The 17,734-nt window shown below is 38.1% G+C and overlaps 1 protein-coding gene across 1 annotated transcript; it reads left to right on the forward strand.

Annotated features, from left to right (window-relative positions):
* Positions 1–2,212: 2,212 nt before the first annotated feature.
* LOC129282379 (galactosylceramide sulfotransferase-like) lies at positions 2,213–10,664 on the forward strand. The gene is made up of 4 exons (XM_064114730.1): positions 2,213–2,338; positions 2,981–3,163; positions 6,478–7,076; positions 8,509–10,664. The coding sequence occupies exons 2-4, from the start codon at positions 3,006–3,008 to the stop codon at positions 9,300–9,302; spliced, it is 1,551 nt and encodes a 516-aa protein (XP_063970800.1). The 5' UTR covers positions 2,213–2,338; positions 2,981–3,005; the 3' UTR covers positions 9,303–10,664.
* The last annotated feature ends 7,070 nt before the right edge of the window (positions 10,665–17,734 follow it).

Consider the following 17,734-nt stretch of genomic DNA (forward strand, 5'->3'; position numbering starts at 1 on the left):
TTCGTTTGTATTGCATGTTAGCGCCGGCCTCGATATATGTTACGCACGTATGGTTTATTTTGATTCACATTAATCTCGGTTGAAACAGATTGTGAAATATGAATAAAAAGAGACAAAGAAGTTAGTTGAAGTGCATGATTTCTCTTCTCACATAAAGTATACTTTAGCCTTGAGTATGAGCTGAACCTAAGAGTGCAAATCTACAAAAGATTCGTATCAAACGTATCGAAAAATGAGGATTAAATTAAAGATCAACAAGCGTAAAGTCAAACGAAGAAAAACGAGTAATATACATCTATCATGCCGATTGATCAATGAATATTTGAGTTTGAAGAGGATTCCCACACCACATCAAACCTTTGTAAAATGATTTGGTCTACAATCATGAAATGAGAAAAATAAGAGGGAAAACAGTAAAAAAAATAAAATAATGGCCTATACGATCATTAAGACATTGTACACTCTTAAAAATGTTGGGCAACATACGGTCCACACAACAATTGGTTAAAACTTTATCCAATTCTGGGTAGTTTTACACCAATAATGTGTGCTTTGGGTGAAAACTACACAGTATTGGTGTAAAACTACCCAGAATTGGATAAAGTTTTAACCAATTGTTGTGTGGACCGTATGTTGCCCAACATTTTTAAGAGTGTAATATTAAATTGGCAGTTTGGTGATTATGATTGTAACAGGTCGCTAAAGTAACAACATTTTCCGATATTCCACACTGTGAACGCACTGTGTGAACACACTGTAAACCCAGTATGAACGCATTTTTAACACACTGTGAACGCACTGTTAACGTACTATGAACATAATGTGAACGCACTGTGAACACACTCTTAACACTATAAACACACTATGAACACACTGTGAACGCACTTTGGACACACTGTGAAAGTACTGTGAACATACTTTGTGACACCGTGTTCTTCCCAGCAATGATACTATTATAATTATAAATAATGAACTATGTACTTTTTTTTCCAATAAATTAAACGCTTGCTGTTGCTGGTGCCCTCATTACACCCTAAGACTTCACTTATCTCACGAGAGCATTGATTCCTCTCTAATCTTGCAGATTCCTTTATAACCTTTACATTAATTACCACATAATCTAAAACATTTGAAACCAAAAACAGTATCCTGGTTGGTATCCTGGTGGGTGTTTCATCCATTGCACAGTTTCTTTGGATTCAACCGCTCAGGCATTCGCCTCCGTGCACCCAAGAGTAACCGTTCACGATTTAGACAATCGTTTGTACCCAATGCAATCCATATGTACAATGACAAAGTTAAACCATGGAGCTATTACGCTGAGGCTTTTGTAAACACGCATGTCAGCATTCAATCCTTGACAACGTTTTTGCCTGTCTACCATATATTATCATTATTTTAAGTAATTCAATTCAATTCGAACACACTTGTAATCGATCCCTAGCCCATTCTTGCCTCTGTCCTTCCCAGCTTGTTATGCTCTCCAAAGTCGGTTTTTAATGTGTTCTTTCTTATTATGTAATTACTTTTAACGTTATATACAGCTGAGTATCCTTGCTGCAAATTGTAATACCTAATTATCATTCCGTGTAAGTTTTTTTCTCTCCCTCTCTCTCTCTGCTATGATTTCCCTCTATCTTCTTCGTACAGCCAGTGGAGGCCAAATTTCTATGTATTTTATCATGGATCAATAATAAATGAATCTGAATCTGAATCTGAAAGCTGTTCGTAAATTAAGAGCGACTTTAAGAACGACTGGTGAACCTTTCTTACGCGCTTGACCATCGCCAAGGAATATACCATTTACCACAAGAAAGGATCACCAGGGGTTCTTAAAGTCGCTCTTAACTTACGAACAGCTTTATGAAACGGCCCCCAGGCCTGATTGAGATAATCAACATAATATGAAAACAACCACTGGTGACTAATATTGATTTTAGATAAATTGATGTGTATTGATTTTTAAATGATTGAATAAAACGAATTGAATTGAAGATAAGTGAAAACCATAATTTGATTTTGACAATCGTGGCAAAGAACTTGTCAATGTATTTGTACGTGTATTGATGGAGGTGAGTGACTGACCGTCAATATGACACCTTTCTTCTCACCCTGTTATATCATCAGCTACTCGATCCGGATATAGGAAGGAAACCGGGATGCAATCTATCCGGTGATCGTGTGAAGTATCTCCATTATGGACTTGAGTCTTGATTCGGATTTCCTCTTAAATCAGGAGTGTGACAAGGACTCTTTGATTATTTATTGTGCATTCCTCATCACTGGTGCCATTTTCATAAACTTGTTATTAATAACAAATATTCAATAACAGTTAGAGGTTACTATAATCCTTCATTCTGATTGGCTGATTGTAAATTTGTTATAGAAATTGTGCATTTGTTATTGTAACATGTGTTTATGAAACGGGATCCTTTGTACGGAACTATATTCCAGAATACGATTACTAATTCTTCATTGATTAGAGGAATGAACGGTCTTTCGCTGGATTATTAGCAGAAGTGGATTAAACTTTTGAAAATGATATTAACTCTTGGAATCATATCACAATCCCGGTTATACACGAGTCGGATACTCGGCTATCCCACTTCGTAGACGATTACTCGCAAACGGGGATAGCGTAAACTATACATGCTTCCTACGTCAGCAAAGACAGAATAGCCTGTTATTTCACTGGCCACGACATCACCTTATTCATAATTGTGCGTTATGATTAAACATGATCAACGTGATTACATTATATTTATCGTACGCTCTTTGTGAATACATGTTTGTATCGGCCTTGTATTATTGCACAGTACACATAGTTATATGTTTCTCCAAAAGCTGGCATTTTTTACACGCTTTGGTTTGCATCTCACATCAACACCATTTTACTTTCAATGTGTTTTGCCAATACTTAACAACAGTTATCTAGTTTTAGTTGAAAAAACAAATTTCTGTTTGTTGAATTCTTGTTTAGGTGATGATAATTGGCCTTCGTCAGAATGAGGTATCTCCGTAAGTTGACAAGCGGGAAAATCCTTGCTCTCTCCGCTTCTATAGGACTTTGCATCTACGTCCTTCTTCTTCTGTCATCCAATCAGCACGCTAGCTTTGGGTCACGTGACGGCCTGTGGACTCAGCGAGAATTCAACGCAGAAGGGTAAGAATGAAAAAAAAAACTACTACTACTACCCATACTACTACCACCACCACTATCACTACTACGATCACAACCCCAACTACTACTACTACTACCACCAATGCTACTACTACTACTACTACTACTACTACTTCTGCTACTACTACTACTGCAACTTCTACTACTACCACCAATGCTACAACTACTTCTACTACTACTATTACTACTACTACTACTGCTACTACTACTACTACAACTTCTACTACTACCACCAATGCTACAACTACTTCTACTACTACTATTACCACTACTACTACTACTACTACTACGACTAATACTACTACTACGACTACGACTAATACTTCGACTAATACTTCCACTACTACTACTACTACTACTACTACTACCACTACTACTACTACTACTACTACTACTACTACTACTACTACTACTACTACTACTACTACTACTACTACTACTACTTCTAACACTATATGATTTCCCGCCCAAAATCGGGAGTATAGCATTGATGTTAGCTTTCCTTTCTTTCAAATTCGACGGATTCCGTGCACTCGGGGTATCTCTTCTTTATATTCCCTTTTCTTGCTTAAAAATTTACGAAATTTCCAGTAGAATGAATGGAAGTTTCCTTTTAATTAATGAAGAATGTCCTTCTTTTGCGAATCGGTCATTCTATTTAGCACAAATCTGTTTTCGGTTCTCGCGACGGCATGATTTTATCATTTAATACCGTTTATAGTGCTCAATCAAATTAGCGCAATGTGCATTATAATTTGCCTTTAGGCGTTTTTTGCAGTGCTCATTGATTCCTTTTGTTTAATTATTATTCTCTCTTTATCTATATTAGAAAATATTCTTTTTTTTCTTCAGCTTTATTTTATTTTTGTTTTGGGGTTTTTCCGTATGAATTCTTATACAATGGGTGATTAATGCTCGGTTTTTCTGCTCAACTTAAGAATTTATCTAAATGTTATTTAATCGATCAGCATATAAAATGAAAGGAAAAAAATGATCTACCATCTATTTATATATTTGTGATTCATGTGACTGTGGCTTGTTCCGCGAAGGGTGCAGTTAAGGGTAGCACAGATGTGACCATATTTTCTCACTCAATGTGCTACAGACATGTCTGTACAGATTGTGCATTTATTACTCCCATAATCCTTAGCTTCAATTCTGAATAGACCCATATGCTTTGTTCTTGCAAACGAATAGATGAAATAACATAGTAGATCACAACATCAAACAGACAATTTCCGGCACATTCTTCGATTTGTGAACACTTGGAACATTTATTCCCCTGCATTCTTAACTTTAATGATCCCTTCCAATCGCTAATTTAAAAGCTAGAAATGACGCTTGAATAATTACTGACTATTTTGAATGCTAACTGGCTCGTTTCTAGATTAAAAGAACACACAAACCTTCTCCAAACATCCTAAATCTTATTTAAAATTAGATATATTTAATGACAATTTGCCCGGCAAAACCGATTTATGCTAATTTAAATGCCCAATATATTGATTCAAATGAAAATCGCGTGAATTTCGCCGGGAAATCCTATATTACTACTACTAACTACTACTACTACTACTAATCCTACTACTACTACTACTACTACTATTACTACTGCTACTACTACTACTGCTGCTGCTACTACTACTACTACTACTACTACTACTACTACTACTATACTACCACTACTACTACTATTACTACTACTGCTACTACTTCTACCACCATTGCTATAGTTCTACTACTACTACTACTAATACTATCCCCACTACTACTACCACTACCACTACTACTACTACTAATAATAATAATACTACTACTACTACTATTACTACTACTACTACTACTACTACTACTACTACTACTACTGCTGCTGCTACTACTACTACTACTACTACTACTACTACTACTACTACTACTACTTCTACTACTACTACTACTACTACTAATACCAATGCTATTACTACTTCTACTACTACTGCTACTACTACTATACTACCACCACTACTACTACTACTACTACTACTACTACTACTACTGCTACTACTTCTACCACCATTGCTATAGTTCTACTACTACTACTACTACTACTACTACTAATACTACCCCCACTACTACTACTACCACTACTACTACTACTACTACTACTACTAATAATAATAATAATACTATTACTACTACTACTACTACTACTACTACTACTACTACTACTAGTTCTTCTCATTCACCATTTACTTCTGCTACTACTTCTGCATGTACTATACTGCTGCTACTGCTGCTACTACTTGAATGTCTCATCATTATTCTCCTCCTCTCCTTCTTCTCCATCAACTTACTTCAACAAGGCACCTTTAATTCCCTGCAGATGAAATTTGTTCTAAATATCAGGATTAAATTATATTCTGGTACTGCAGATGTAGTCTAGACATAGATAAGCTATTAAATCATATATGTTACCTGGAAGAGTATTATATTCCATTCCTTGATACAATGTTGCGTCCGGGTTGCAACCGGGTTAAGCCGAGGTAAAGCTGACTCTAGCATGTCTAGGGAGTGGATATACGCGTGATCAGGGACGGCTCCAGAACATTTCGATATGGGGAGGGGGCAAGAGGATTTCAAGACGACGTCAGTCTTTTTGTTGTTGAATTAATTGGGTAAAAATAGAGTTATACGATCCAGACCTCCGCTTTTTCGCGTTCTTCGTCCTTCTCTTTCCAATTTTCTTCCTCATTTTTTTCTTCACTTTTTGAAAAAAAACAAAAACATAGCGGGTGGTCGCCTGTGGTGGGGGGCCACGGCCCAACGATTCATTAGGGAGTTTTTGCTTCGAGACGGACAGAGGATTTAAGAATAGGGGGCCACACCCCTACGATTCATTAGGGAGTTTTTGCTTCGAGACGTACAGAGGATTTAAGAATAGAGAAATTGTCAAATGCCCTTCATGACAAAGAAGAAAAGAAGGAGTCTCTCTCTTAAGTTGGGGAATTAAAAACAGCAGTTTCGTCACTCTGGACAAATCACACATTTGCAATTTTTCGTCAACTCCGAAACTTAGGACGAAACTGCTGTTCCGGTTCGCCAATATTTTCGACAAAGACCTCCCAGCTGTTCTTTGTCGATTGACAGGCATTTTCAATACTTTTTATGTGTTTTTGAACCCTCTTCCGTACGTCGATGAGCGAATCCCCCTATCATCATTATCCACCTTTACCCCAGCTATTCTTGACATAGTACCCGATACCCGAAGACTTAACTTTGTAGGTTTCATAAAAGACATTGTCCTTATTCTTCTACAGGTGGCTAGACCATCTTCACCCTCAGCCGATTATCCATCGCTCCAAAAATCGCCTCGACGAGTCCAATACTAAGAATGACGTCATCTATGACGCAGGCGACGAAGACAGAGAATTTTCGGTCAGCGGAGACAACGCGGGCGAAGACGAATCCTCCTACCCGGTTTTCTCTCATCCGTTCGGGCATCCGGCTCCGGCCGTTCGTCGGATATATCCCAAGGACCGGAGCAAGTCTAAAATCGCCTTCAAACCGGTGTACGAATCTACCCCGGATCGTAAGCGGGTAGGCACGATATCTATCAGAGACGATCCTTTTGGTGCTAGAATGGTTGAGGAGAAGCGAACAGATCACTCGACAGATGACCAAAGAACGTGCAAGCCCCAATCAAATATAGTTTATGTAAAGACTCATAAAACAGGTAGCTCGACGCTACAGAATATTATATACCGTTATGGGGATGAGAGGAGGTTGACCTTTGCACTCCCGTCACGTGGTGTTTACATCCAATCAGTGCGCGAGTTTGAACCAAACAGTATCTTGCCAGTACGTCAGGGAAAATCATACAACATTATGGCCAACCATCAGAGATTCTTTTATGAGAGTAAGTCATGATTTATGTTTATTTTTTGTGTTTGTATTAATACATTTCCTTTCGGAACCTGGGCCCCGTCTTACTGTTACAAAGAGTAACGATTGATCCGTTCTACCACAACTATGGAAAGCCAGCAACGTCAACATAAGAAATGCACGTTACTTTGTTCAAAATGTGTTCTAGATATGTTATATATTAATACATTTCTTGTTTTCTTAAACATTCTGTATGCTTCTCTTTGTTTACATAAGGAATTGTGCAAATTTCCTGTTAAAAATGACATTGTTGGATTTCCATACAGTTGAGGTTGATCGGATCATCAATCGTCTTAGTGTATTCGGTAAGCAACCGTTTAAATCACATTAAGACCCTTAAAGGGGAAGTTCACCCTGTTCGAGCCCTGGCATAGGGCCTATTATAATAGATGGCCAGTTTAGGGTCATGGACCCCAAAAGTTCCATGACCAAGACGAAAGAAAAGAGAAAATGAAAGGAAAAAGAAGGGAAATGTGATATTATATTTTGAATATTTTGTCAAAATCAATAAAAAAAGAAAATATAAGTCATTTTAGAATTTTTGCCAACTTTTGCCTTGTTGAGCCCACTGATTTTCTTCTTTTTTTTACGTCACTGAGTTCAACCATACATGTACTACATAACTGTCTTTCCTTCGTGCAATTACTTTGATGTGCATATTAGCCTTCTTTGGGTCCTGTAGGCCTATCTAAAATTTTAAGTTAATTCAAGTTCAAATTGATTCATATTTGATGAATACAATTATGTCGATCAATAATTAATGGATTGATTAATCGTGTTTTGAGATTCTACAATTACGGAGAGAAGGTAACTGTCAATCGTTTTATAATGTTTTCCTTAATAAATAATCAAAGATTCGTGGTATGCTATATATTGACTCTGTCATCGGAAGGCCGTCAGTGTTCCGTAAATAATTTTGGTAAATTGTTGCTTCATTGCATTGCTTGATTGCACTTTTATTGTTACACTCGCGGTTGATTAGTGTGTGCCTGCGCTCATGGGCGGAAATCCCAGGGGGACGGGGGGGGGGGCGCGTCCCCCTATCCAAAATAGTACTCTTTTTGGTATTTTATGATGGAAAGAAATACGTCATCCAAAATCGAAATAAAACATTATTTTGGACGAGATGACCTTACTTTTTGGGTGATATCCTTTATTTTTCTTTTGCTTGTCAAATTTATTTTGGTCGAAATGACCTTACATTTGGGGTGATAACCTTTTTTTTTGCTTGTCAAATTTTCGGGTCCCTGGTCCCCCTACCTTTGGGGAGAGATTTCCGCCCTTGCATGCGCTGACTGTTTTGATGATTCAGATAGACTCTGTCACTTCATACAAAATACACTGAAATACTTTATTAGTGATTGTCCTTGTAACGCTAATAATCTGTTTACTCTTATGTCTGGCAGGCATAAAAGATGTGATGCCGCCGGATACCAAATACATCACGATTATCCGGAAGTCCGCCGATCAGTTCCGGAGCATGTATTCTTACTTCGTAATGGAGAATACGTACATGGCTACGTTGGAACAGTACTCACTCAATCCGGAATTCTTCTACAACAAATACGGATCTGTTAAATACAAACGTCACAATGGAAGGGACCCGATGCTCTTTGACCTCGGGATGGAGCGTAGTTTCAGCGAGAACCCTAAGCTGGTCCAGGACTACATCCAGTTCCTGGACTCGAAATTCCATTTGGTCCTAATCATGGAATACTTCTTCGAGTCGTTGATTCTACTGAAGAATCTGTTCTGTTGGGATATGCGCAGTCTTGTACACGTACATAACAAGATTAAAGTTTCGCTGGACCCACATTCTGCAGCGCAGTCTATTGATGACGAGAGAGCAGCGGAATATGTAGTGAAGCGTCTGGATTGGTGGAACAGAGGAGATGTGAAGCTTTATAAGCACTTTAATAGAACTCTATGGGAGAAGATTGACGCGTATGGAAGGGCGAAAATGGACGCGGAGGTGGCAGAATTAAAAGTCATGTGCGACAAAGTGAAAGATCAGTGTATGGACGGGACGAGTGTCCGCGAGATCTCGCGAGGTTCAATGAAAGATACGGGTCTCGCGGAGTACGTGGTTAAACGAAGTCAAATGAGAAACAGTACGTGCAGACGACTTGCAATGACATCGAAAGAATTCTTATCACATCTCAGAACAAAGCATATAAATAGTTTCCGACATGGAAATTGAAAATAGCGCCACGTTGAAATGATATTAAAGCTTATTATTATTATTATATTTCTTTTCTCTACCTGATTGATTGATTAATTGAAAGACACCTTACTTCAGTAAACCAGAATTGGACAGTGCATTTGCTTACTCTGCATAAACGCCTCTCATCTCATAAATACTTTGTTAATACAATTATGCTACTAGATTCCTACAATTCGTGTTAAAGTTCATTCTAATATTTAATTAGAAGTCAAATTATGTAACACTGTCAGCCTAACTCTTTATTAAACCTGTCATAAATTAGAGCAAACTAAATTATCATGGCCTAATTTTTGAAAAACATGATTATGTTGCTGCATTGTTGGGTAGTGCAACTATGGCCATGATATGTATATATATATCTGCCCATACTCCTCTGGGGGTTTCTAGAAACAAGCGTTCAACAGTTTTGTGAATTGTTTATGGAAAAGATGAGGTAATACGCGCTTGTGAGTCCTTTTCAAGATACACCATATCGGAGTAGAAGAAGGGTCCACTGCAAAGTGCCTGTGAATTTGAGCACAACTGAATAAATTCAAATTGATTATAATTTTCCCCACCACTGTGAGCGAGTTTCTTCTACAGACCGACCTTTATCGTTTTAAAATACCTTCTTCGAAGGGGCTGCGAAACGGTTTTGAAAGGGGGCTGAGCCAAAAGTGTGTGTGTGTGTGTATGGGGACTATTATGAAATCGAATTAGATGGTCATTTCTACGATTTTGTTCAGGTTTATCAGTTTATTGATAAAATATTGAGGCGACACACGTTAAAAATATTGGGTAGAAATGCTCCATGAGGGTAATTATGTGTCCAAGCAACATTTAGCATTTTTTGGGGGCTTTTTTATTTATCCAGTGTGATGAAAATTTTGCCCATTCTAAAGTTATTGCTGTTAATTTGTTAACCTTACTGGATAATATGCTTCCCGCATTGGGTAAAATACTGCCCCAAATTGGTTGGGCACATATTTTCCCTCGTGCTGGTTAACATTTTACCCAATATTATATTTTACAGTGCAGGTGGTTGATGCCTCTCCTGCACCCCTGCTTTGCTCCCTCAAAATAATCATCTCGATCAGTATTTTCGGTGGCTCCCTTCTTCCTCCATTTTGCCGTCCTGTTTCTTATTTGCTGCATTAGATCAGGTATGTTTAAAAAACATAGTCAATGTTTAACTAAGTCAATAGGCCTATGCCTTATACCTTCTTATGAATACTAATGTATTCCATATTTTCCTTGGAATACAGTTTTCATCAGAAGGAGCTCATCAAATCAGTAAATGCTTTCCAAATGTTGCAATGAATGAATAAAATTATTTCACATTATATTTGTTTCTATCTGAAAATCGATGTTATCTTGTCAATTCATTTGAGTCTATAAAAATCGTTTATCTTTGATTCGTATTTCAGGTTAATTTTATTGGGGGATGCGTTCATTTATCATGTTTCGGAGAAATCGTGAAACACCCCCTCCCCAAAAAAGGGGGTGGGGTTCCAAAGGAAGAGAGAGTTTTATCACCAAGCAAACGGCGGTCGGATGTTCGGAAAGTGCAAGCACTGGATCAAGAGAAACATAGGTCGCTAACTCTGTCACCCCTATCATGTGCCTGCAAATCGGCCGAGGAAAGAAAATAGGTAACTTGCCGCCCCCTCAATCGAAAAATTGATAGTGATGCCACCTTATGTTTAATGAACAAAAATCATCAAAATTAACCTGATAAGATTCGACGTTGCTTGGAATTATGAATGCGCTACGCTTCCAGTATGATCGGGCCATCATATTGACCTACAACCTAATTGTTATTCAACCAAAATATTGCAGCGGCAAATATGAAGAAAATAATTGTAATAAGTTGCCATACATTACTCTGAACTTAAAGTGTGCAGCTTAACCATCAGAAAAAAATCATATTCCTCGTCATCATGAATATTTGAAGACACCTTGATAAATCATTGGACTCTTAATTAACTTGTCAATCAGAGCAGGACCTATAATGTCACACTATGAATAATTTAGCGGAAAATGGAAGCAAAATACCTTACTCTAATTTCGATACAAAAAGAATAACTATATTTAATAATATGGAAGATAGAGAAATAAATAGTTTCTCCCCGATGTATTCTTTAAATACTTTAACTCAGAGAGCAGATTTATTTTATTTTATAGAGACCTTTTGGGGTTTAACATAATCATGGACCTATTAGAAGGTGTTAGAAAACTCGAAATGTGTGTGCATGTTTGATCTTCTCTTTTCTTGCTTGAACTGTTCCTTTTGGTAACGATCGGGATGCTGACAATAATCATGAAAATGATAATATTAGCAATGATGAGGGGTATGATCTCAAAGCCTGGTATATCTGGGGCCCGTTGCATAAAACTTTTTACCTGAGAAAACTCAGGTTGTTTTTACCGGAGTTTTTGTCCTGTGTTAAAGTCAATTGCAGAAATCAGACTAACCTTTGTTTTCAGTTTTTACCAGAGTTTTCTCAGGTAAAAAGTTTTATGCAACAGGCCCCAATGACCCTTATCAATGCAGTTACACCAACGAAACCGATTCCAAACCGATTGATGATTTGTTATTGGAAATAACGTAATAGCCTTGATTGGTATGGAGTCGGTTTCGTTCGTGTGTTTGTAACCGAAACCGATTCCAAACCGACCGATGATCTGTAATTGGTAATAACGTAATAGCCTTGATCGGTATGGAGTCGGTTTCGTTGGCGTGTTTGTAACCGAAACCGATTCCAAACCGACTGATGATCTGTCATTGGTAATAACGTAATAGCCTTGATCGGTATGGAGTCGGTTTCGTTGGTGTGTTTGTAACCGAAACCGATTCCAAACCGACCGATGATCTGTCATTGATAATAACGTAATAGCCTTGATCGGTTTTGAGTCGGTATCGTTGGTGTGTCTGTAACCGAAACCGACTCCAAACCGACCGATGATCTGTCATTGGTAATAACGTAAAAGCCTTGATCGGTATGGAGTCGGTTAGGTTCAAATCCCCGGGGTTCAAATCCAGGGTTGAAGTTGGTCATTCCATTATTGTTTTGAATTTACAGCGGAGCAATTGTCGCCTGAGCAAATGTCATGGAACCCTTTTCTTGAACGGTCGGGTTGCGCGATTATACGAGCCGCGATGCGAAGACCCGATGGAATAAAGCGGACATCTCTAATACTCGCATTTGATTGGTTGAAAATCAACTTGCGTTCGATTTGTGGAGTTAAGTTTGATTGCAATTCTTACTGCAACGGGCCCCAGTACTTTGACCAATAATTCACCAGAAAAGGGTTCCAATTCTCGCTACCCTAAATAGCGATTTCGCCGAGATCCGGGAAAATCCCTGTAACGTGCATTGCATTATGGGATAGCTTTTTCGGTATTACAACTTCCTGTTCGGAAGTCCAACGCATTGTTTTGCCATTTAGATCAACAGTGCCGTCATGCACAACAACACAACGTAGCTTTCGCTCGGAAAGTTCGTGATCACAACACTCTCTTTCACTAACAGTTTTACAGCCTTTTCTGCTAAAGTCACTAATTCTGCCTGACGCTTTCCATTGCACGGTATTCATCTGTCAGTTAAGATTTTTTTAAGTTCCGAAACTGATTTTTATCCATTTTGTGGTCGACGAAAAATTGAACGAAATGAATGCTGAATATATTTAGTGTCTAGTTGAATACGATCGTGATGTCAGGCCGGTCGCTAAATGCAAAATTTTAAGATATTCATTATTTGTTTGATTTTTTTATAACCAAATAAAAACATGAATAAAAATTATTCTCACGTGAAATATATTTTTTTATTTTATTTATAATTCAAATGGAATCAAAACTGACCAAATGTAATAAAAATTATTATACTCTGTACAAATTACGCTGATTGGCATCGATTTCAGCGTGGTGGAAAACTCAGTATCGCGAACCTCGCGCGATCATGGCTGTAAACCGGAAGTGGTGATGACGACCCGACGGAGTGAAAATTATCTCGTCTCGCGCATTATGAGATTTTTGTTCCTATTCGGGGTAGCATGTAAACCTTAGCTGATCTTCTCTGGATATGAAGTTTGTGTGCAGTAGAGCAGCTTGTCCGCGGCTAGTTCTTCAAACTCCAGTTTCATAAAACATGATATCGCTTTCTATCTGGAGGGGACGGGGGTGATCTGGACCCCCCATTCCTTGATAAAACATAGGATCTATCCATGCAAACCCTAGCTGATAAACTGGAGGATGGATCTTATCTTGATATGAAGTTCATGAGCAGCCTTTCCTGGCTATGGTCGGCCTGAATGGACATCGCAAATAGACCACATCGCGAATATTGACGACGAAATTCACGACGTCTCGAATTTCGTCGCGAATTTCGTCGTGAAATTGTTTTGATTGCTTAATCAGTACGTGCATATGGAACTCTTGGCGAGACTTTTAACTATATGCTTTCTGTGAAAATGGTAGGTTTTAACTTCAAATTATGATCCTTTTGAACAAAGTGGAATAAGTATGTAGATTGGTTAGGCTGCCATCGCCTAGAGCCCTAGACTATCTAATTCTAAGTAAGTTGTTGAAGACTATACCGGTAGGCTAGATCGATATGTCTCGGTTCTTATTTCAGTGCCAAGCCCATGCCAACATGCACGCGTTCGACTCGAGATCATAGTCATCTTCTGGAAATTTTACGAGGACCACCCAAGCAAGTAAAACAAAAATTCACGACATCGTGACATTCGCGACTTGGTCTATTTGCGAAGTCTCTTCAGGGCCACCATACCTGGCAAGTCCTTTAAACTTCAAAGTCTAGTTTTATAGAACATGTTATCACTTTCCATCTTTGCCAAAACATATATATACAGTATATATATATATTTTTTTTTTTTGGGGGGGCGTGGCTTGGATTTTAGAATCCTTCGAGTAATCACATTTCACAATCCCTTCATCAAAAACAATGTTCTACAATACGATATTGAAAGTGATCAAGGTGATGACGGAGAAACAATTTTGTACGAATTATTGATGAGAGCGGTAACCAAAAGACATTATCTAAAGATCTAGGAAAAGGTTCGGTATCATTTTGGCTGGCTCGCTTCACTCGCGCGCGAATAAAGAAGAGTGTCATTTATATTATGCGAATAAAGCAACTTATAGAGCCCCCGTATCCACTCTGCAGATTGTTCGATGTGCTGAGGTTATTATTACCATGGAAACTCGATTTTTTTCATATGACAGTCGATACTTTCACCCTTAAAGTGGACGATAATCTTGGTAATACAGAAAAGGTAGCAGTATATTAGCCAAGTACTCTACTCTTTGTAAGACAAATTTGCTGATAGGGTAGGCCTTCTGAGAATTAGACCATTTGCTATTGTCATGATTGTAGTTTGATTAGACCAAGTAGATAACTAGCCAATATTTCATTTCGTTTCGTTTATTTCCATCTCCAACATTTAAATTTGTTTCTTACATTTTGATAAACATCTTTATGCAATAAAACATACTTCAAATCTCTATGAACAGTACAAAAATTATAATCAAGATTATATATTATCCAAGCAGGTTGGAAAAGGAGGAGGCTGCTAAAAAGCGGAGCTTGTAGAGTGCAGCCTCCAAATAAAAATATTATTGTAGACACTAGCGTACCTAAGGGGGGGGGGCAGAATGCCCCCCCTGACGAGTCACAACTCATGCAGGGGACGTATCCCTGCCCCCCTGACGAGTCACAACTGATACAGGGGACGTGCCCCCCCCACCTTTTGAGAAGCCAAATTTATAATTGGTAATGTAAAAATACAAAAAAAAACAGACGTGTACCCCCTCTTTTGAAGTTGAAGACCCTTTTTTTTTGCTTGTCAAATTTTTTTCTGGTAAGAAATCCTTATATTTTGGTTGAAGACCTTTTTTTTTCTTAGTTCTTGTCAAATTTTTTCGCGGACGAAATATCCTCCAAAAAATTTGCCCCCCTTCTGGAAAATCCTAGGTACGCCAGTGCTTGTAGATATTGTAGGGGAAAATCGAAAATGACGACTTGAGCATAAAACCAGTTCAATAAAAAAAAAATATGGGGAAAATGGAAAAAGAAAAAGAGAATAGGAAGAAAGAGATTAAAGATCTCCAGAAACTAGCCCCGGCAATCACAAACACACCTTCGTACGGAGCCCGCCAGCTGACATGAGGAGAAAAAAATCTCCGTCATTATTTCGTTCCCACGAAATATTATTTCGTGGCCACGCAATATTATTTCGTTCCCACGAAATACTATTTCGTGGCCACGCAATATTATTTCGTTCCCTCGAAATATTATTTCGTGGCCACGCAATATTATTTCGTTCCCTCGAAATACTATTTCGTGGCCACGCAATATTATTTCGTTCCCTCGAAATACTATTTCGTGGCCACGCAATATTATTTCGTTCCCACGAAATACTATTTCGTGGCCACGCAATATTATTTCGTTCCCACGAAATATTATTTCGTTCCCACGAAATATTATTTCCCCTCTCTCCGATCCGCCGTGCCGCACCAACCGTGTATAACACGTGCAGCATAGCAACATGCTTTGGTATGGTATGCGCTGATCGGGGCGCTGATGATGGTGGTGATGATGATGGTGGTAATGATGATGAAGGTGGTGATTATGATGCAAAGGCGGATCCAGGTGGGGGCCGAGGTGCCCGCCCCCCCCTTATTGGCAGAGCAAAAAAAAAAAAAAAAAGAAAGGGAAAGAAAGAAAAAATGAAGGAAAAGAAAAGAGAAAAGGAAGAGGAGGAAGACGTATGAATAAAATAAGATGAGAGGAAGACCTCGAAAAAAATATTTCATGTCACTAAATAAAATTTTCGCCCGCGCTTCGCGCTCGCATTGTCTGTTAAGTGATTCACATGTCTTGTTCAACATGGAGCTTAAATATCAAGTTTGGAAGTCAATATACAAAACATATTTCTGCTCGGAAATCGAACTTTTATTAATTTGTGTGATTTACAAATTGATTTTTGAAAAGTGCACTGTAAAAATGTCAGTTTTATGGTCTGAACATTAACATTTTCCGCTCGCGCTGCGCGCTCGCGAATTTTTTATTTATCAGGTACCTACTATTTTCATGTATTTTATAAAGTTTTCAAAATATCCCTTTTCAGGCCTGATTGTCAAAACATATCAGCTAGCGCTGCCATGCTTGCATTTTGATTGGCGGGTTATGTATGTCTCAATATTGATTATATAACAAACTACTTAAAATCCCCTTTCATGACAGTTTATCAAAAATTTCGGCTCGCGATTTGCGCTCGCATTAATCGTTAAAAATATATCAACTGATTACTGATGCATCCTATTCATAATAAAAAAAAAGTGCTTCAAATGTACAGTGTTCAGGCCATAATATCATCAGATTCAGCGCCTTCATTATGCAATAATGAATAAGATATCAATTCAATAATTAAATTGTCCCTTTTGTTTAATCTCGCGCTTAGCAAGATAAATAGGAAGATATATAGTCATCATATTCATATGATAACATGTCCTAAGGATGTAATAATGAAAAATATCAGATCTTTATCAAGTGCAATTTGTATCCACCTTACAATTTTCCTATAAAGTGTTTGAAATATGAAGCCGAAATTGACCCCCTTTTTCAGATCGGAATATCAAATATTTTAAGCTCGCGCTTCGCGCTTGCTTTTGTTTTCATGTATTTAGAACTGATGATAGACCAAATGTAGACGAGTTAATAATTGGACGAATTGGCAGTAGACCAAATTAAAATAAACCGTAGGCATACCCTTTGTATTTGGTCTATCATCAGTTCGTCCACTATTCACACTGTCTAATTGCCATTTCGTCAACTCACCATTTTGTCTAATAACCAGCTGGTTCAATAGCCATTTGGTCCGTATACCATTTGGTTTAATTGGACCAAGTTTGTATGAAAAGGAAACGGGTATTAAACGAACTGGTTATGAGACAAATTGGTCATAGACGAACTTGTATTTAGACAAAGTGATTATTAGACCAAATGGTTGTTAGACGAAATGACATTACCATCATCATCAGGGGCGGATCCAGCCTTCGCCAATACGGGGGGGGGGGGGGGGGCGATTTTTTTTCAGCCATATTTTCCCCGATCCGCGGCCGCTCGAAGATGATTTTTTTTTTAACGGTTTCTTTGAAGGGGGTACTCCTATAAATCACTTCTTAGCTTTATCAAGGAGATTTCAATCCAAGCAATTCATCTAATTCTTTTAAAGATTTTTTTCTAGCACTCAGGTCCTTTAGCCAGAAATTTATCAAAACCCAGGTGTAGTAAAAGGGGTTAGAGTGAAATCTCCTTGGCTTTATTCTTGAAATCACATTAATATGTAATATCATAATCCTTATTTTATATTGCGAGCGCGAAGCACGAGCAATTTTTTTTAAAAAT

Source organism: Lytechinus pictus, unplaced genomic scaffold, assembly GCF_037042905.1.
Source record: "Lytechinus pictus isolate F3 Inbred unplaced genomic scaffold, Lp3.0 scaffold_20, whole genome shotgun sequence".
In the NCBI taxonomy this organism is placed as follows: domain Eukaryota; kingdom Metazoa; phylum Echinodermata; class Echinoidea; order Temnopleuroida; family Toxopneustidae; genus Lytechinus; species Lytechinus pictus.

Bases quoted from the DNA above. Each gene is read 5' to 3' on its own strand.
- LOC129282379 (XM_064114730.1), top strand. From the start codon at position 3,006: ATGAGGTATCTCCGTAAGTTGACAAGCGGGAAAATCCTTGCTCTCTCC. The intron at 3,164-6,477 runs GTAAGAATGAAA...ATTCTTCTACAG, and splicing joins CGAGAATTCAACGCAGAAGG to GTGGCTAGACCATCTTCACC. The intron at 7,077-8,508 runs GTAAGTCATGAT...TATGTCTGGCAG, and splicing joins TCAGAGATTCTTTTATGAGA to GCATAAAAGATGTGATGCCG.